The sequence below is a fragment of the Lynx canadensis genome, chromosome E1, assembly GCF_007474595.2.
Source record: "Lynx canadensis isolate LIC74 chromosome E1, mLynCan4.pri.v2, whole genome shotgun sequence".
Lineage (NCBI taxonomy): Eukaryota > Metazoa > Chordata > Mammalia > Carnivora > Felidae > Lynx > Lynx canadensis.
Genome location: NC_044316.2, coordinates 44,417,802 through 44,438,811, shown reverse-complemented (window position 1 = coordinate 44,438,811; position 21,010 = coordinate 44,417,802). Strand labels below are relative to the sequence as shown.

Here is a 21,010-nt window from a genome sequence, read left to right as displayed (position 1 = left end):
ATTTCCCTTGTGAATTCAAAATTAAAGTTTATCTAGAAGTATGTTATTTTTATTTAGAAGTATGTTATTTAACTTTTAAATATTTGGCAATTTTCCAGATATCTTTTTCTTTTTGATTTCTTTAATTCCATTGTAGTGAGAATACTCCTTATAATTTAAATCCTTTTAAATTTGTTGAAACATGTTTCATAGCCCAGCATAATCTATTTTCATAAATGTTCCTTGTGCACTTGAAAAGAATGTGGGCATGGTGTTCTAGAACTGTCAATTAGGTACAGTCCATTGATAGACATGTCCAAATCTTTTATATCCTTGATTTTTTTTTTTTTTTTTGCCTGCTTATTCTATCAATTATTGAGAGGATGTTGCAATGTTCAACTACAATTATGGATTTGTCAATTGCTGCTTTCAGCTGTCAGTTTTTGCTTTGCTCTATTACTGGATGCACAGACATTTCGGACTGCTGGGTCTTCCCAATGAATTGATCCTTTTTTCATTATGATATGTGCTTCATTATCCCTTACAATATTTTCTTTGTTCTGGAGACTCCTTTGTCTAATACAAACATAGCCACTCCAGCCTTCTTAGTGTTTATACAGTATTTTTTTCCATCCTTTTAATTATAAAGATACAGATTAAAAATAAAGTGGGTTTCTTTATAGACAGCATTTGGTGGGTCATATAACAGTGACCTAACCTGACATTCCCTTTTAACTGGAGTGCTAGACCTTTTAACTATTTAATATCAATACATGTGTATTTAAATCTGCCATATTACTAATTTTTCTCCTATTTGTCACATCTTGGGGTTTTTTTTCCCTTTCCCTTCCTTAAGATTGAGGTTGGGGTACCAGGGTGACTCAGACAGTTAAGCATCCAACTTCGGCTCAGGTCAGGATCTCGCAGTTTGTGAGTTCGAGCCCTGCGTCGGGCTCTATGCTGACAGCTCAGAGCCTGGAGCCTGCTTCAGTTTCTGTGTCTCCCTCTCTCTCTCTACCCCTCCCCTGCTCAGGCTCTCCCTTTCTCTGTCTCAAAAATAAACATGAAAAAATAATAATAAAACAAACAAATAAATAAATAAAATAAAATAAAACATGGCCTCTCAAGGGAGTGAGGGAAGAATAACAAAAGACTGGGAATTAGTCAAGTCTCCTGCACAGTAACTCTCCATACAACATCTCTAATAACTACTTACATGCTCAAATACTTCTTGCAAAAGACAAATATGTGTTCTAATTTGAGGTAACCAACTGCTATACAGTGTTTTTTAACCCTATTTTGAGTCACAAGACTGCTTAAGAATATATGAAAGCTGCAGAACCCTTACCTCCCAGAAAAGATACATCCATAAATATATACAAATTTTACCTAAGATACATCCATAAATGTATACAAATTTTACCTACCATTTTACGAGGTTCAAGAACCCTAACACCTGTCCATGAACTCCTTTGCCATAACTGACTATGAAGTAACCAATGGTTTTATTCAGAGATACAGAACACTGACTGACTTAAAGACAGGTATCAAACTATATTCCTCCTCTCCACAGACAGGAATGTGGCTATAACTACTGAAATTACAAAGGCTCCTTTCCTTTGACCCAGCAATTCCACTTCTAGGGATTTATCCTGTAAACATATATAAACACATGTGAAATGCCATTATGTACAAGGCTATTCACTATAGCACTGCTTATATCAACAAAAGCCTGGGGTACCTGGGTGGTTCAGTCAGTTGGTAAGCATCCAACTCTTGATTTCAGCTCAGATCATGATCTTGCAGTTCCTGAGTTCGAGCTCTGCATCAGGAGCCTGCTTGGAATTCTCTCTGCCCCTCTCTCTGCCCCTTCCCAACTTGCGTGCTCTCTCTAAACAAATAAACTTCAAAAACAAATCTTGTCCATTTTAAATGTCCATCAACAGGAAACATGGTTCAGCTGTACAATGGAATTTAAGCAGCCTCTGGAAAAAGGTCTAGGAAGCTCTATGTATCTTATTATAAAACAACTTCTAAGATTTTAAGCACAAAAAGCAAAATATACAATAGTATATACAATATACTTGTCACTGTATTTTTAAAAATTGGAGGGGGCTGGGGCACCTGGGTGGCTTAGTTGGTTAAGCATCCAACTCTTGATTTTGGTTCAGGTCATGATCTCAGTTTGTGGGTTTGAGCTCCACAACAGGCTCTGAGCTGGCAGTACAGAGGCTGCTTGGGATTCTCTTTCTCTCTCCCCCCTTCTCTGCTCACACTTGCTCTCTCTCAAAATAAATAAATAAACTTTAAAAAAAAATGGAAGGGGCTAATATAGCAACGTATTTGCACACCTATATATATATATATACATATAAATATATGTATATATATATACATATATATGTGTGTATGTATACGTATATACATATATACATATATATACATATATATACACACACACATATATATATAAAATATATTACATATACAACAAATATATGATTTGTATCACACCTATCCTATCACATATATAAATAAAAGAAACTGTTAATGGTTGTCTCCAGGGAGGGAAACCAGATGGACATAGGAAAGGTGTCAAAGAGATGTTTCACTGTATATCTCTGAAATCTTCTGAGTTCTGTACTAACTAAATATATCATACCTAACTGAAATTAAATCTTTAAAAAAGAACCTCTACCCTAGACCCCAAGCAGTTTTGTTAAGCTTCAAAACCAAGCTGTGCTATCATTCTGTGACTTATTCTGTAATAATATTTTATCAGAACTTTTCTTAGGTTGTTTACCCGCGGTGTATGTTACGGTGATCTTTCTGAGCAGCATAGAAAAGGTCTCATCTTTTCCACACAAAATCTGACTCCTGAGCAAACTACACTCCCTTCTTTGAGGCTCACAGTACCTTCACATCTCTATATTCACCCTCAGCTGTGTGCTATAGACATCTGGGTCCATGTTGGCCTAAGTGCCTCAAGAATATATAGTGCATCTTGCTTTTTTTCTTTTTTTTTATAATCCTCCACAACACCTAGACTTAGTACAGACTCAATAGAAGTTGGTTGAACTCTAACTGCTGAAAATTTTAAGCATTAAAACTTCAATTTAGCTATTATGTCTCTTTTCCTTCATCTTATCCAGATTATCATACAAGCGGGTCAAACGGTTCATAAGAAATTGATGGAATGTTTTGTGTCTTGGTTCTAGCTAGTCAATCGTTAACATAACACAGACTGGGTAAGTTGGTTTTGCTTTGATGCTAGTAGCTTCTCCTAAATTTCAACATTAAATCTGTCTGTTAGAGTTAATTAACAGAAGATATCCTGAGCTGGAGGCACCATCTCCTGAGATCAGCCAGCCCTTCAGATTACATTTTAATTCCACAATTAATCCTTAGTATTCCTCTGGAGTCAGGCAAAACAGGAACCATATTAATACCAACTCTGGCAGCAGTTTATGTGATAAAAGTCACATATTTACTCCTTATAGAAGCAAAGTTATCAGTCATTACAGGTCACATCCATTACAACAGATATTAATATCTTATTTTCTTTATGTGGGCAACATTAACAGTCTTCACAGGACCTAATATTTAAGACAATACTGGTTAAAATAAAATTCTACGACACCAAATTTGGATAGATTGCTATTATTGTTCTAAAGCTGGCTAAAATAAAAGGCTATCCTATGTAACTCATCAAATTACACGATGGCTTATTTCTTCAACTTCCTAGGCCACTGTACTATCTGCAAAAACTGCAATGAGTATTATTACTAGTTCTTCTATAGATGTTAATGCAATTCCTAAGCTTAGGTTTTTGTAGATGTAAACTAAAAGAAAAAGAATCACCATTTTTGGCTGCCCTTTGTCCATTATAAGAGCTGAAGGGAGGTCAAACTCCAACCAAATAATGAAATTTAATATGATCCAGCCATTTGACTTCTGCCTCGGTACCCAAAAGAAATGAAAGGACTCAAATAGACATTTGTACACCTATGTTCACAGCAGTATTCACAGTAGCCAAAAGGAAGAAGCAACCCAAGTGTCCAGTGACAGATAAATGGATAAATAAAATGTGGTACGCATAATGGAGTATTATTCAGCTTTAAAAAGGAAGGAAAGTCTGACACATACTACAACATGGATGAACCTTGAGCATACTACGCTAGGTGAGATAAGCCATTCACAAAGAGACAAACACTGTATGACCCCATTTATGTGAGATTTCTAAAGCAGTTAAATTCATAGGAACAGAAAGCAGAATGGTGATTGCTACGGTCTGGGATGAGGAGTAAATGGGGAGTTACTGTTGAATGAGTATAGACTTCGTTTTTGCAAGATGAAGTTTCTTGAGAGAGATGGTGGTGATGGCTGCACAACAAAGTGAATGTCCTTAATGTCACTGGACACTCAAGAATGATTAGAATGGGGGGCACCTGGGTGGCTCAGTTGGTTAAGCGTCCAACTTCAGCTCAGGTCATGATCTCACAGTTTGTGAGTTCGAGCCCCACATCGGGCTCTGTGCTGACAGTTCAGAGCCTGGAGCCTGCTTTGGATTCTGTGCCTCTTTCTCTCTCTGCCCCTCCCCCGCGTGTGCTCTGTCTCTGTCTCTCAAAAACAAATAAAAATGTAAAAAAAAAAAAAAAATTTAAAAAAAAAAAAGAATGATTAGAATGGGGGAGGCTGCCTGGGTGTCTCAGTCAGTTAAGCATCTAATTCCAGCTCATGTCAGGATCTCACAGTTCATGGGTTCAAGTCCCACATCAGACTTTGCACTGACGGTGCAGAGCCTGCTTTGAATTCTGCCTCCCTCTGTCTCTGCCCCTCCCCCACTCACTGGTGCCTACATGTACATTCTCTCAAAAAGAAATAAACATTAAAAAAAATTATTAGAGGGGCACCTGGGTGGCTGAGTCGGTTTAAGTGTCTGACTTCGGCTCAGGTCATGATCTCACGGTTCTTGAGTTTGAGCCCCGCATCCGGGCTCTGTGCTGACGGCTCAGAGCCTGAAGCCTGAAGCCTGCAGCCTGCTTTGGATCCTGTGTCTCTTTCTTTCTCTGCCCCTCCTCCACTCACACTCTGTGTGTGTGTGTGTGTGTGTGTGTGTGTGTGTGTGTGTGTGTCTCTGTCAAAAATAAACACTTAACAATTTTTTTGAAAAATGATTGGAGGGGTGCCTGGGTGGCTCAGTTGGTTGGGTGTCTGACTTTGGCTCAGGTCATGATCTCACGGTTGGTGAGTTCGAGCCCCACATCAGGCTCTATGCTGACAGCTCTAGAGCCTGGAGCCTGCTTCAGATTCTGTGTCTCCCTCTCTCTCATGTTCTCTCTCTCTCTCAAAAATAAATAAACATTAAAAGAAATGTTTTTAAGTATTTTTTTTTAATTTTTTTGACGTTTATTTATTTTTGAGACAGAAAGAGACAGCATGAACGGGGGAGGGGCAGAGAGAGAGGGAGACACAGAATCGGAAGCAGGCTCCAGGCTCTGAGCCATCAGCCCAGAGCCCGACACGGGGCTCGAACTCACGGACCGCGAGATCGTGACCTGAGCTGAAGTCAGACGCTTAACCGACTGAGCCACCCAGGTGCCCCTTTAAGTATTTCTTAAAACAAAAAAGTTATTATCCTGATGAGCAGTGAATGATGTACAGAATTTCTGAATCACTACATTATACACCTGAAACTAATATAACACTGTATGTTAACTATACTGGAACTAAAAACTTAAAAAAAGAAAAAAAAAAGAAGAAGAACAGGGGTGTCTGGGTGGCTCAATCAGTTGAGAGTCCAACTCTTGATTTCAGCTCAGGTCATGATCCCAGGGTCGTGGGGTAGGGCTCCACACTGAGCATGGAGCCTACTTAAGATTCTCTCTCCCTCTGCCCCTCTCCCCTGCTCATGTTCTCTCTCTCTCTCTCTCTCTCTCTCTCTCTCTCTCTCTCTTTCTAAAATAAAAATACATAAATAAAAAGAACAGTCCAAATTATAAAACCAGATTTCCCATTAAAGTCGCTGTAAGGGCAAAAAAGCTGACCAAGGGGCAGGCAGGTGCTAAAACAAACGACCCTACAAGAGAAGCTCTGTGGCCCCACACTAAGCCAAAAGACTACTCTCAAATGAACCAAAGAGAATAGAGAAACGGAAAGGTGAACCCCTCTGCAGGGCAAAGTCACCAAATACTCCAGAAATGATTTTTTTTTTTTAATACGTCTAAAGTCCAAGGAAGGAATATCTGGAACTAGAAAAAAAGTAAGGTTTCCTTCTGGATTAGGGTAACGGGGCAACTGCACTGTAAAAGCTCAAAGAGAATAGCCCAAGAAGCATTTAACATGGCTAACATACTAGGAAGCATAACGTAAACTAATCCAGTCCCATCACATCTAGTAGTAATTAGGGCCAAGTGAAACCTACCACCAAGAGAGACCTAGCAATTTGAGACCCAGACAAGGCCAAGAAGAACAAGACTGACCAAGCCAAATCATCCCTAGACTTAGGGTTGAAATATGAAATCACGGATAATATACCTTATTTATTTCCCTTCTCCTTGCCTTTTTAAATAGTTTTAAGGAATATTTCAATTCAATCTTTATTCACCTAAAAGTAAACAGAGAATAAGAAATAACGCAAGAATGGCCAGGAGTGATGACAACACCTCATACAGGAAGGAAGGGAGCAGATGAGAAGTGAAAAATCACAAGGGAGAAACCTAGGTATGGACTCTTTACCTGCTGTGGCACAAGAGTTCATGCACACTTTTTAAGTGTTAAACAGGTTTATAATATCACTGACTGTAAAAAGTCTGAGGTGCCTGGGTAGCTCAGTCAGTTGAGCAACCGACTCTTGATTTCAGCTCGTGTCATGATCCCAAAGTTGTGGCACTGAGCCCCATGTTGGGCTTCATGCTTGGGATATTCTTTCTCTCTCTCTCCCTCTCCCTCTCTCTGCCCCTTCTCTGTTCATATGTACACATGTGTGCGCTCTCACTCTCATTCTAAAATTAACAAAAGAGGGCACCTGGGAGGCTCAGTGGGTTAAGCAACTGACTCTTGATTTCAGCTCAGGTCATAATCCTGCCCCACATCGAGCTCTGCACCATGACAGTGCGGAGTCTGCTTAGGATTCTCTCTCTCATTCCCTCTCTCTCTCTCTCTCTGCCCCTCCCATGTGCACTCTCTCTCAAAATAATAAAACTTAAAAAAACTTTTTAAATTAAAAAATGAAATGAGGAATTACTGCACCAAAATCCATGAGAAAACAAAAACTCAGAAAGGTAAGCTCAGACGGGTGGCTCAGTTGGTTAAACTTCTGACTCCTGACTTTGGCTCAGGTCAGGATCTCACAATTGGTGAATTGGAGCCACATCAGGCTCGCATCAGGCTCATGCTGCCTGAAAGTCTCTCTCTCCCTCCTTCTCTGCCCCTCCCCCCACCTGCACACATACTCTTTCTCTCTCTCAAAATAAACTTTAAAAAAAAAAAAAAAGAAAAAGAAAGGTAAGTTCAGCACTCAAAATTTACTTCTATTTGAGGGCATTTGCAGATTTAATTCCAAAGAAAAACTTCGAAAATAAGCTATACTTTTAGGAGGCTTGGGGTGTCGGTAGAGAATAAAGTCAAAGCCTGGGACCTCCCCAATGAGGAAAGTCTGAGAAATCCACCCCATACTTTAAACAAGGAGCACAGGGCTACCTTTTCAGGGCAAGAGTGACCCAGAAACAAACCAGCCCTCATGGAAAGTCAATGGATAGGTTTACGCAGATTACACAAATTTAAAAAGAAAATAAAGAAGCGGAACGTAGGTCAGAAGAAACAACACAGTATCCAGCCCTGGGAAATGATAAAGACCAGCAATACAGAAAACAAGGTAGGAGGCAGTGAAAATACAGTAAGAAGTTCTAACACGTTTAAATAGAGTGCAAGACGACAATGACAGAGGAGACATATGAGACAACAGCTGAGAATATTCTAGAACTGATCAAAATCAGCAATCCATTGATTCAAGAAGCCCAATGAATCCCAAGAGAATAAAAGTACTTCAACCATTCACAAAAATCTGCACATTGATGTTTATAGCAGCTTTATTCATAATTGCTAAAACTTGAAAGCAAACCAGATGTCCTTCAGTAGGTGAATGGATAATAAATTGCGGTACATCTAGACAATGAAATATTATTCAGTGCTGAAAAGAAATGATCTAACAAGCCATGAAAAGCCACGGAGAAAACTTAAGAGGAATATTACAAAGTGAAAGAAGCCAGTGTGAAAAGGCTATATCCTGTGTGATCCAACTATATGACATTCCAGAAACAATGAAACTATGGAGACAGTAAAAAGATCAGTAATTGCTAAAGGCTGGGGAGGGAGGGATAAAGAGCCAGAGCACAGAGGGTTTTTAGGGCAATAGAACTACTATGTATTATGCTATAATAGAGAAATATTGTACATTTGAGCAAACCCATAGAATGTATAACACCAAAAGTGAACCCTAATGTAAACTACAGACTATGGGTGATAATGATGGGTCAAAATCAAGGTGCCTGGGTGGCTCAGTCAGTTGAGTGTTAGACTCACAGTGTGTGGGTTCAAGCCTTTCACTGGGCTCTGCGCTGACAGCGTGGAGCCTGCTCGGGATTCTCTCTCTGCCCCTCGCCCACTCGTGCGCATATGCTCACGAGAGCTCTCTCTTCCTTAAATAAATAATTTTTTAAAAAAACCATGGGGCACCTGTGTGGCTCAGTCGGTTAAGCATCCAACTCTTGGTTTGGGCTCAGGTCATGATCTCATAGTTCATGAGTTCGAGCCCTACACCGGGCTCTCTGCTGTCAGCATGGGGCCTACTTCAGATGCTCTGTTCCCTTCTCTCTGCCCTTCCCCTGCTCATGCACTCATGCTCACTCTCTCTCTCAAAAAAATAAACATTTAACAATAATAACTGACAAAACTTTGGAGATGGGGAGAGAAAAAGTATTAAATGCTTATTTCTTTTTCATAATAGGAAAATCAATAAATGAAAAAAATCATTGTAAAAGAAGGTAAAAGAGTCATAAGAAAGATTTAAAAAGAAACACAAGGAAGATTTAAGCCTAAATATATGTCATAGCATTATATGTGGATGAATTAAATCTCCTAAATAAAAGACAAGAATTTTGAGACTGGAGTAAAACAATAAGCTAGAGCAGACCATGCCTATGGGTGACAACTAACTTTACTTTCATCTTCTCAATACTCTTTTCTAACTCAACAAAGACTTATTCAATGTGTATGATGTGCTGAGCATTTCAACAGTCATACGTGTTCTCAAGGAGACTAACAGGGGAAACAAACAATGCATGTCATAATAAAAGTAGGTTATCAGGTGCTAATAAAATAATTCAACGAGAATGGTGCAAGTATCTGGAAAAGCTATAAAGACACATTACGCTCTGAACAGTAAGCTGAAAGTTCATCAGGCAAATAAAAAAGGAAAGGTAAAGGAGAGAGCATGAGCCTGTTTGCTAACAGATCAGTCACGGTTTGAGCAAGCAGAGCACAGCACTAGGAGAACAGACCACTGGCTGTGAAGTTGAAAAATTAGGGTAGGAGTTTTAATTCAGTCCAACAGTCTATGGGAACCTTTAAAGCAAGGGAATAAAACAATACTGGTATTTTTAGAAATATAACTAGAGACAGTTTACAGAAAGATAAATGGGGTAGGAGAGGCTGGTTATTACAGTTATGAACGAGGAAGGATTGAGAAAGTAGCAGGGAGAGCAGACAAATGCTTGAGAAACTTCAGAGAAAGAAGAGACAGGAGCTGATACTTGGCTAGATGTGAAATGAGAGAATTAAATACGAAGTAAATGAAAGGGAGAAGTCAACATAAAGGCAAACATAACAATAAATTTAACAGTGCCTTAAAATTCAATGGTTTAAGTACAGACTTTCTCTCAGAATTTATGCTTATTAAGCATTGTCTAACTATGTATTAAATGCAAAACACCTAAACATATATTTTTTTAAATTACTGGATTGGTATGTAAAATAGCTAACACTAGCTATCCAAAACTGACACTTTCTAATTGATGCAATTAACTAAATAACAGGAGAAAAAGTTATCAGTTGGTTAAATATCTTTTCAGAAGTTAAATCTGATCATTTAAACGGATCGTGTATCAGAAAAAAATAAAAATATTTTAAATACGCTGATCACGTATCACTCACAAACTTACAAGAGGTAGAAAATGATCACTTTTCTTCAAGACATCAAAAAATCTACTATGTGATACTACTTAAAAATATATGGTCTTACAGCAGGCTCTATAAAGTGAAGGTTCTTGTGTCAGTACAGACCGTCCCACTTTCGTGGATTCTCATTTTGCTCTTCTTTTCAATACCATCCATCACAAACCATATTAATCCTTTTTATTCAATACAACTGAAACTAATAACATTAATCAAAAAAGTAGGTTGCAGTGGGGAATATAAAAAACAAAATTACACCTTAGACATTTTCTTTGAACTTGAAACATGTAAATGTATATTCTGTTGCAAGTCTTTTGATGCAGCCCTTTTGAGTTACGGATCCACTGACTATAGTCCTGATCTCACACAAACCACACCCATAATGCATCAGCCACAATTTCTAGTTTCAACTTCTTTAAAAGTGATGCAAGACTTAAGAGATATTTGCCAAGGATCTAAATGAAGAATTCTTCCAGATTACAAAAAAACAAAAACTTATAAACCTTCAGAAGTATCTCCTTATTGGCTCACCTTACAGTTCTTCCATGGCAGTTAACTTAGTTTTCATAGAATCAACAATTCTTACATTTTGCAATTATATTTCATTGGTCTCCAAAATTTTTTATTAGATTATGTAATTATAATACAAGTGCAAATTGTAACAATGTGATCCTTGGTAAGTCCAGAATTCAACCAGCGGGAGCAATGCAGTGGGCATTAGCAGGTCTCACAAAAAGAGAACAGAGGTTTATTAAGACTAATATCCCTGTTACAAAAGATTTAAATTTACATCACTTTTATTGTATTTTGAACAGTACCTGGCACTTAGTAAGTACCACGTAAGTATTTACTACTATATTAGCATTAAAACTAAACTGGCTACAAGGGCACCTGGCTGGCTCAGTCAGAAGAGCATGAGATTCTTGATCTCGAGGTTGTGAGTTTGAGCCCCACGTTGGATAGAGAGACTACTTAAATAAAAAAAATAAACTTAAAAAAAAAAAAAACTAAACTAGCTATAAATACAGTGCGTGCAGGGGTGCAATTCTACCTACTTCACACGGCCTCTGGAATCACAGAGACTACCTGTACTTAAATTGTCAAAATGGGGTGCTCTGCTGGCTCTAAAATGGTGGAGCATATGACTCCTGATCTTGGGGTTGTGAGTTTGAATACAGAGATTACTCAAAAGAATATAATCTTAAAAGAAAAAAGAGAGAGAGAAAGCAGGGTAGGGAATATAAGCTACAATAGGTCCTCACTGAAAACATTTAAATACAAGGTAGAGTCAGTTTCACATAACTAGAAGTGGCTTATCCAGTATAAGGGAGGAGACCTTAAAAAAAGAAGTAGGATAGCTCACATATCAGGTCAACAAGAAATGAAGAAGTAGGTTCACAACCCAATTTAACCTTATCACCTCAAAAATGCTAAAAGGATGGTTACATGCCCTCCTAAAAAAACTGGCAGCTAGATAGAGAAGAAAAACCAACCCTATTTTCTTGGTGTCCATCAGGCTACTTTCCTCTATCATCAACCCACTAGTGACAGAAAACCCCAACCTCTTAAAAATCCACACAATGCATCCCAAGGCACAAAACAAATCCTTCTGGCTTACCAGTCATTAAAAATTAAACACGCTAAAAGAAAGAGAAACTGCATTTAAATGCAAGAAAATTTTATATTTGTGAATTAAAATCCTACCCATAAGAGCAACTTAAACATAAATAATAAATGTGGTGGCTTTTGACCATTTTATTTCAGTCTAAGTTTTGTGATGTAGATCTAACTTGCAGGTGTGAAAAACTTGAAGCGACATAACAAAAGATCTGTTAACAACCAGGAAGTTCAAAGACTGCAGCCACTTAAAACACCCTTGTCCACTAGGAAAGAATCCACAATGGCACTAACTTTCTTCCTTCTATGGACATCAAAAAGTACTGAAAATGTTATGAATAGTTAGGAGAAACTCAAGAGACAGCCCCTGTGGCTGCACCAGTCCCACTAGATGGCACTATCACAGGAAAGTCACTCTCCTCTCCCATTTGGAGCAAGGGCTGAAACTGAAAACTATCAACTCAGTGACATCCTCATTGGGAAATGATGACCCATAATGAGGAATTCAAAGCTAGGAGGCGGAGTTTTTCTCAAAGCACCTTTTCTCCCAGTACATGGCCTCCTCCTCCTCAGTCCCATTTCAAATCAGTGGTCTGAGGGATACAATGTCTTGCAGGCAAAAGAAGTTATACAAAATGGATATTTTCTTTTCTTCTTCCTAACTCCAAATTACAGAATATTTACTTGCTCCCCCCCCCCCAAGTTTCTTTGCTATGGGGGAAAAAAAAATCCCTTGCCAGTCCTTGAATAATATTTATTATGATATACTACAGTAAGTATAGTCATAGTAGACTAAAAACATCAAAATAACATACAGTTACTGGCATAAAAAACATTTGGATATAAATAAACTTCCTTATATATACAACAGGAAGAACTTCCTCTTAAACAGATTAAGTCTTCTGACACCTTAATTACAAGATTTTAACTTAGGCCTGGGCAGCAAGATTCACAAGGTCAATTATCGCCATCACTTATGCTCCACCCCATCAAAAGAGTACTTGGATACAGCTATCACGACCTTAAAAGTTGAGGAAAAGAAAGGCATACTAACAACAAAACCCAATGAGTTTAAACTACCATACAATTTGAATACAAACTTACTTTTATTCCATAGGTGACCACTTGAACAGACAGATTTGGATATGAACCTCGTGCTGAATTCCCAAATGAGAAGACACATAATCAATTTAATCCAGAGATCAATTTAATACTCAAACATACTGCTCACTTCCAGTTGAAGCTACTTCTCCTAGATCAGAGAACTTACACTTATACGTGCATCTTCAATATGTGTCAACAGTCGGCATAGCCTTCCCAAAGTGCCCTAAGTGCCACTTTAATCAAAGTGGCCAAAGAAACCAAGAACTACAAAATGTGCAACAAATCCTGTGTTCCCACAGCACCTGGTCACGGTTCTAACCCAGATGTCACCGAGGTATCATCTCTCTCTCGCTTCCTCCACAATGGAGGCTTGGAGGCTCTAAGTTGGGGTGTCATTCCTCACACCCTGCACAATGTCCAGTATGCGGTAGACACTCAATTTATCTGTTGAATGAACAAAAACTAACAACCTACTCCAGCTCACCAAAATTATGAGACCCCTCAAAGCAGCCAGTTTTTCCAACTAAACCTTGACAAATACCTTCTTCTTCAAGAAGCTACTGACCAAAGCAGGTCACTAACATTCAGGTCTCCATGAGAAATAAGATTTCTTGAGAAGCATGGAAAGGTATGTATCATGTGAAGTCAAAGATCAAAAATTCACAAGTCTCAAGCCCAATTAATGCAACGATCTTAGAATGGTGAAGCTTTTAAATACAACATCGTAAATATATTTTACATATTGTATTAAAATCATAAGTATATTGTACCAAAACTATCCTACGAGAGCAGAGTGAACTACATAAGGACACAGAGGAAGCCATAACATTGCTTAATGTAACCACCTGGGGGCTTGATCTTAGTTTATGTTCCCTGAACAAAAACAGTGAACAAGAAGGAAAAATAGGAGGAGAGAAAGCAGTCTGGGGGTGCAACCAGGAGGAATCTGCTGAGCTACAGATCTGGAGAACTGACAAACAGCAGAAGCAGATTTTTCAAAACTCTTATCACAGAACTATCCAAAAAACCTACCGTAATGAATCTATGCCAATACCTTTTCGTTAAGTTTTGTTTTTTTTTTAATTTAATGACTGAGTTGTTTTGACAAAATATGGCACAAAAGCCAGATACACATCCCATTAGTATCCTTGCAACGAGATCCATGGGAAACCTCTCCTAAATTAGAGGGGAAAGAGATGCATATAGTTCCATTTAGAATCCCTTCAAATGTACCGTGAAGTTAGCGGAATGACTGGTAGGAGCTAAAAGTTCATCGGAACAGGTGAGCCCATCTCCCCTGCAATCTACCAGTTTGACCCACCCAAAATGATCATAACTGTTTTCTAAATGTGTTTCCATTTGACTGTGAACAGTGCTCATTATGGTCATTTTACTCACCTTACTAACGCCAACCCCTGTAAACCTGGCCTCTAATAATTCCTGCCGTCGAGGGTCCAGGCTATGCAATTCTTCCATCATTTCTACTGGAAAAGAAAAAGTAGGTTGTGAGACCATAAAAGCTAAAACACGAGGCACCAATTTTTAGTTACAACAAAACGTAATTATTTCATTGAATGGTCACATACAGGTAAACCTCAAGTAAATACGGCATACAAGCGATAAACTACAATGTGCTGCATCAAACAGTAATACATTTAAAGTTAAAAAGCTCAGAAGTCCTCTTCGGAGGGCTACTATATCCTTGTCTAGTTCTGATTTTAACAGCAAAAAACCTCAAACCACTCATATAATCTCGGTAAAAGTTGAACAAGGACTAACTTGCAAAACAACGACAAAAATTCCTTCCATCGACCTTTGAATTTAACGAAGTACTTTCGGATATTTGCTTCCCAAACCCACAGGAACTAGTTCTTAAACTAAAAATATGAATCATTAATAATAATTTAAAAATAATGCAGCATGAATCAGAAGCTACAAATAACTTCAAATAACGCTATTATATAGCTCCTTTCTCTGAAGAGCTCACGGTAGCTCATGAAAAAAGGAATTAATTATTTTAAATTTAATAGAGAACCCATGGTAAAACCATCAACCAGCATTCACTCAGGAAATTAGCAGAGCTCCATAACCATCCCTTTACAAAATCTTTTTCTGACCACTCCCTGGAGCAGTAGGTTTCTCTAGACATCTGCTTTTAGCACTCCTTCCAAGCAGGGAAGGGCAGGAGGACACCATTTTTAAACTCCTTCCACAACCAATAAATGCACAGGCTACTTTCAGCAAATACGTCCATCCATCGCAAGAGATCAACTCTTGCAGAGCCCACTGGAAACCTAATATTACAAGTGGAATAGGAACATATACCATTACACAGAACCCCTTTGAACATATTATTAAACAGCGATTGGAATGATTGGCATGATTTAAAAGTTCACTGAGAACATGAATTAAACATGCTCCTCTGCAATCTAACAACTCCACATTAACTGTAACAACCCCTACCAGTCTTCCAGTTTCATTTCCCTTCCTGGATTGAGAGCCTGGGGCAAAGGGGAATGAAAGGGGTGACAAATTAAAGTTTCACCCACACAAACGAGCGCAGGTTAGCGAGGGAATAAGGAAATTCTCGAAAAGGCAGAAAGGCATCTTAAAAAAGAAAAAGAAAGAAAGGAAAAAGGGGACAGAGTGTGCTTCCCCTAAGTGGCCTTCCTCGCGTCTCGCCCTGCCCTAATCAAGGCCGGAATGGCAGAGGTTGCAGCCTCCCTCAAACCCTAGGGTCTCTCAGAACATTTCCTAAACCTCCATCCCCAGGCCTGGCCCAGAAAATGACGCCCCAGCGGTTATTCCATTTAATGTCAACTCATGTTAAGGAAATCTCCACTCCGTCTCATTCCTGCGGGGCCTTGGACTGGGATCCTCCCTGCAGCCCACAGCCGGGAAACAGAACCGATGGGGCCTGGTCCCGGCGCCCCTTGCCTCCCGCCGGCTCCAAACTTTCCCCAACTCCAGGCCCACCTGTCACGGAGGGAGGGCGGGCCGGCTCTCGGGGGTGCCCAGGAGGCTGCCGGGGCCTCCAGCTGCCGGGGCGTCCCCTTCGCCCTGCCGGCCGCCGGCCCCACTCCCAGGCCGGGGCTGCCTGGGCCTCCCCCATCTTCAGCCCGGCCCCTCGGCGACCCGCAGCCCTCGGGGAGCCCCTCCCGCCTCAGCGCCGAGGAGCTGCGGCCCGGCCCCCGGGTGGGCCCGGGCCGCAGCCTCCTCAGCTGAGGGGGGTCCCCCGGACGGTTAATGCCCCAGGCCCGGCGCCCTCCCCCGCCCGGGGCTCAGCCTCTCACCTGCCGCCGCCGCCGCCGCTCCACGCTCCTCCCGGGAGGGGCCCCGACCCGACCCGGCCGCCGACCGCTCCGCTCTCCCCCTGGGCAGGCCCGGGGCGGAGCCGGGGCCTCTCCTGAGCGCCGCAACCCCCCGCCCGGGCAGCCGCCGCCGGCGCCGGGCTCCACGAGAGGGCGGGCGGGGGAGGGGGGCCGCGGAGGCCGCAGATCCCCGGGCTCGCGTACAGAGCCAGGCGCCCGACGCGGGCCCGGGCCCGGGCGGCCGCGGGGGGCGCGGGACCGGCCTCCTGGCGCCGGACAAAGGCCAAGGGAGGCGCAGGAGGGCCCAGGCCGGGCCGGGAGGTGGGGGCCCGCTCGGCTGGGGGCCACTCGGGTGCGGCGCGGAGGGCGGGGGGGTCGGAACCGCTGGTGCCCAGGACCCGCCTCCGGCCCCTTAATCCGGATCGGTTCGGTCCGGATTAGTAGTGATCGGTGTAAACACACTAGTGAAACCGCGTGTTTCCTCGCGAGATTTGCACGGCTGGGAGGCAGGGGGGGTCCTGGGGGGGTGGGGGAAGAGCCGACAGTGGGGGAGGAGGGGGAGGGGACGAGGAAGGTGGGGGGGTCCCCGCTGCCCCGGCGCCCCGCCTCCTCCAATCAGCGGCCAGGCTGGCGGGCAGGGGTTAACCAGGGGACCCCGCGCCGGCGGAGGAGGCCGCCGCCTCGCCGGGCGGCTGAGGGCGGGCGCACGGGCGGCGCCGGCGACTGGCCGCCCCGAGCCCGACCCGGGCCGGAGTCCTGGAGCCCCCGCCGCCGTCAGCGTGTAAGCGGTCCCCGCCCGCGGGACCGGCCCGGCCGAGGCGGCTGAGCCGGCGCCCTGGGCCGTGGACCGGCGCTGGAGGGGCCTCGCCGCCTGGGCCAGGCGCTCCCCGATCCGCTTCAACGAACCCCGCGCCCGCCTAGTCCCTCGTCTCCACGAGTTTGGGTGAGAAGTGGGCTTGCTCTGCCCAGGGATGGATTTTAGAGGAAGAAAGCCCGAGAGCCGGCGGACCCCGCCCGAACTTCCTCGGAGACGCCCAGTTAGTGAGTTCGCTGTGCCCACCGTGTTGGCTGCTCGCACGCCCCGCCACTCTCCAAAGGGACTTTCCGGCTCCCCAGACCCACACTGGCCGCCCTGGAAAGCGGACAGCACTTTCCCTCCACATACCTGGCTGGCAGAGGGCGCCTCTAGGGACAAAAGGTGCCCTGGGATCAAAGCTGAACCCCCCACCCCCGCCAGGATGCTGCCCTCCGGAAGGAGGGGGGGGGCGCTACCCCAAAGGGACTCCCCGGGCACCCAGGGGGAGGTTCCATTTCAACCTCTGATTAAACAAAACAAAAAAACACGGCCCTCCTGGTACTTAGCGGGACCTGAGTGTAAGTACTAGAATGGAAAAAAAAGGCCTGCCCTTCACAGAAATGTCTACTGAGGAATGAGAACTAGGAAGGGGCGCGTTGCTGCGCACAGTAGCCCCAGCAGCAAAGAGGGCTTCCTGCACAGGAAAAGGCTCCCACTCTGATCACCCAGCACCAAAGAAAAGAAGCACATTCTCCACCGACTTCTAGGAGCCAGGACACTGCAATGCCAATACCCGACTTTGTATTTTCCTCTAACACTTCCTTGATCAGACGTCTGAAGATGATTTAAGGAATACAAGTGAATCACAAGGGGGAAAGTTCAAACAATGAACAACAGCCTTGAACTTTTCCAGGGGGTCCGCAGTTACTTCAAGTGGAGTTTTGCCTTTTTTTCCTTACTAGTTTTTTCTTATTTCTTGCTATATTAACCGAACACAGACCTGCTGAAAGGGCAAACGACTGCGGTTTACTTTCTGTTAGTTGTGTGACCTTCCAAACCCTTGGGCAAATTAAGGCACTGTGGGAAAAAAATCCATTAAACCAAGCGTCACCTTGCCCCTGATCCCAGCCAGGTTGGAAAGTGCACACACATATTTCCAAAGATAACAGTGTTTGAAGGGGAGGGGGAGATCCAGTGGGGGGCAGAGGGTAGGGAAAAAAGGTCAAGGTGGAGGGCTATCCAGAGAGCAGGAGAACCAAGGGACGCATATTATACATACGACTTGTCTTCCACTCCAACACAGAAGACCAGCAAATTGCGTTCTAATGAATAATCAGGAAAGTAACTCCTTAAATGACACTGGAATGTCTTAAGTGGGGAGAAAAGAGTTTAAGAGAAAGAGCACTGGCCAGAGAACTGAGTTCTAGCCTCGCTGATCCACAGACAAGCCACATGGACCTGTTACCTAACCTTTTCAAGCTTTGCCAACCTCATCCATGAAGGAGTCCTTTCCAGACCTAAAATGCTATGATTCCATTTTTTGAAGTAATTATTTAGAATAATCATTGGAATACAGGGAAAGGTGTTATTTTAGTTTCACTTTTCCAAGTGTGTTTTCTCAGCATGTCAGAGAACTTCCACTGCCACAGGCCTGTTCACAGCCACGCTCTAGCTTTAACACTCATTCCAGTAGGAATTGCTTATAGGCGTTTAATGAATTTGCTTACCACAAAGATTGGGTGCTTCTATTTATAGGCATCATATACAAGAAGATATCAAATATCAACAGCAAGGGAAAGTAACCTTACCCTTTCCCAGAGTAAGATGGGCAATTTTTTTAAGTTTATTTAGAGAGAGAATGAGTGAGGGGGTGGGAGGGGCAGAGAGAGGGAGAGAGAATCCCAAGCAGGCCCTGCACACCAAGCGAGCACAGAGCCCAACGTGGAACTGGAATCCACAAACAGGTCAGGATCTGAGCCAAAACCAAGAGTCAGATGCTTAACCAACAGCCACCCAGGCACCCCCAGATGGGCAATTTTAAAATTGTCCAATGGTTCCTCTCACAATGTGATTGAACCTTTGGTTCATGAATCAATGTGTTTAAAGTGTGTTTGCTCACGTGGTAACTTTGTCAGACTCAGCTTGTCACGGACTGGCAAATGGTGACATGCCCCATGCAAAGGCCCACCGGCTGTGGGCAAATAGATCCAAATAGAAGCTGTCCACATTGTGCAAGCTGCTCCTTCCTATCTTCAGGGGAATGTAGGACAGCTCCTCCAGGTTTATGTTCACAGTCACAGAGAAGAACACGGAGCTGGCTGGACATGCCTCAGACTAGTTCTGATCCTCCCCAAGGAGTGCTCTGCAAACCTCAGTAGGTTAACATGCTTTAAAGGGAAGAGATGTACATTGGTCCTTGGGAAGTTCTCGCTTAAAGCTAAGTGGAATCCGTTGGGGCACCTGCGTGGCTCAGTTAAGTGGCTGACTCTTCATTTGGGCTCAGGCCATGGTCTTGCAGTTTGTGAGTTCAAGCCCTGTGGAGGACTCTGTGCTGACACTGCGCAGCCTGTTTGGGATTCTCTCTGCACCTCCCTGCCTCTCTCTCTTTCTCTCTCAAGATAAATAAATAAACTTAAAAAAAACCCTAAATGGAATCCGTTATTTCAGTACTACTTGGAGCCTAAAATGTGTAATATGCATATGGCAATCTCCAGGAGGGGGATGGACGTTTTCAGCACGTTCCCATTTAATTTTGGAATCGTCACTGTTTTTTGTTGATTGGTTGGTTCAGTGCAGCCATGGAAAAGGTGTTCTGAGGAAGACACGGGGAAACTAGTTTTAACTTCCTTTTGCTCTTGACCTATACCACACTAATGATTGTCCGGCATCTCCTTGAATGTTTCATAATATCCACCATCTGCAGCAAAAAGATCCTGGCATATTTTACTGAGCAGGTTGACAGTGAGTCTTAGTGTGATTGCACCTTTTCTAAAAGGAGCCTGCAGTGGGGTGGCAAAGAGGACATAGTTATTAGTCAAGATCCTTGATTTTAATCTGTCTCGCCTCTTACCAGCTGTATGGCCTTAAGCAAGATATTTAACTTCTCCATACCTTTAGCTTATCCATAAAATGGTGTTAAAATAAAATCTCCCAGGGCTGTTGGAGGATTAAATGAGATAATATATATATGCCTGATAGAGTAATCCCTGAATAAATGATTCCCAAACTCCACATTTCTGCAAAAGGTTTATGTACATTTGTCATTAGATTGGTTTAGAGGCACACAGTTTAACTTTGGGAACCAGGCTGCCAATGCACTGAGTTGTTTAGGTGTGCTGTTTCATAACAGAAAAAGGAAAAAAAAAAAAGACTTAATGTCTTTTTAATGAAGCATTATGTTTGTTGTGGGGGAGTGGTGTAGGGAGTAGAGAAAAACAAAAGTTGCCTGCTTGGTCTCTTTATGTTGTTTTCCCCCATCCCTAAGAACTGAGGGTTTCTCATCCTCTGAAGAAATACGGAATTTCATGCAGGCAATATTTCCACTATAGATTGCACTAGGCAGGACAGTATACAACACTAAAGTATTTGTGACTGGACAGAGCTAGGTTCTGATCCTGTCTCTTCACCTCTGGGTTCCCCATCTGAAAACTGGCCAGCACATCTAATTCCATGAGTTGCTTTAATTAAAATTGAAACAGTGATGGGGCGCCTGGGTGGCTCAGTCGGTTGAACGTCCGACTTCAGCTCAGGTCATGATCTCGCGGTCCATGGGTTCGAGCCCCGTGTCAGGCTCTGTGCTGACAGCTCAGAGCCTGGAGCCTGCTTCAGATTCTGTGTCTCCTCTCTCTGCACCTCCCCTGCTCACACTCTGTCTCTCTCTCTCAAAAATAAATAAACATCAAAAAAAATTTAAAAAAAAATTGAAACAGTGATGGAAAATGTCATAACCATGCTGGACGGGACATACAAT

General features: G+C 42.7%; 1 protein-coding gene across 4 annotated transcripts in view; it reads right to left on the bottom strand.

Annotated features, from left to right (window-relative positions):
• Positions 1–16,283, bottom strand: part of TLK2 (tousled like kinase 2) — a 115,877-nt gene extending 99,594 nt beyond the window's left edge. For 3 of the 4 annotated variants that reach the window (XM_032591222.1, XM_032591223.1, XM_030296258.2), the window contains exons 1-2: positions 16,227–16,283; positions 14,332–14,417 (exon numbers count right to left, since the gene is read on the bottom strand). In XM_032591222.1, the coding sequence (XP_032447113.1) occupies positions 14,332–14,412 (81 nt within the window). In that variant the 5' untranslated portion in view covers positions 14,413–14,417; positions 16,227–16,283. The remainder of the gene's footprint in view (positions 1–14,331; positions 14,418–16,226) is intronic. The other variant, XM_030296259.2, reaches the window with a different exon arrangement.
• Positions 16,284–21,010: the final 4,727 nt, after the last annotated feature.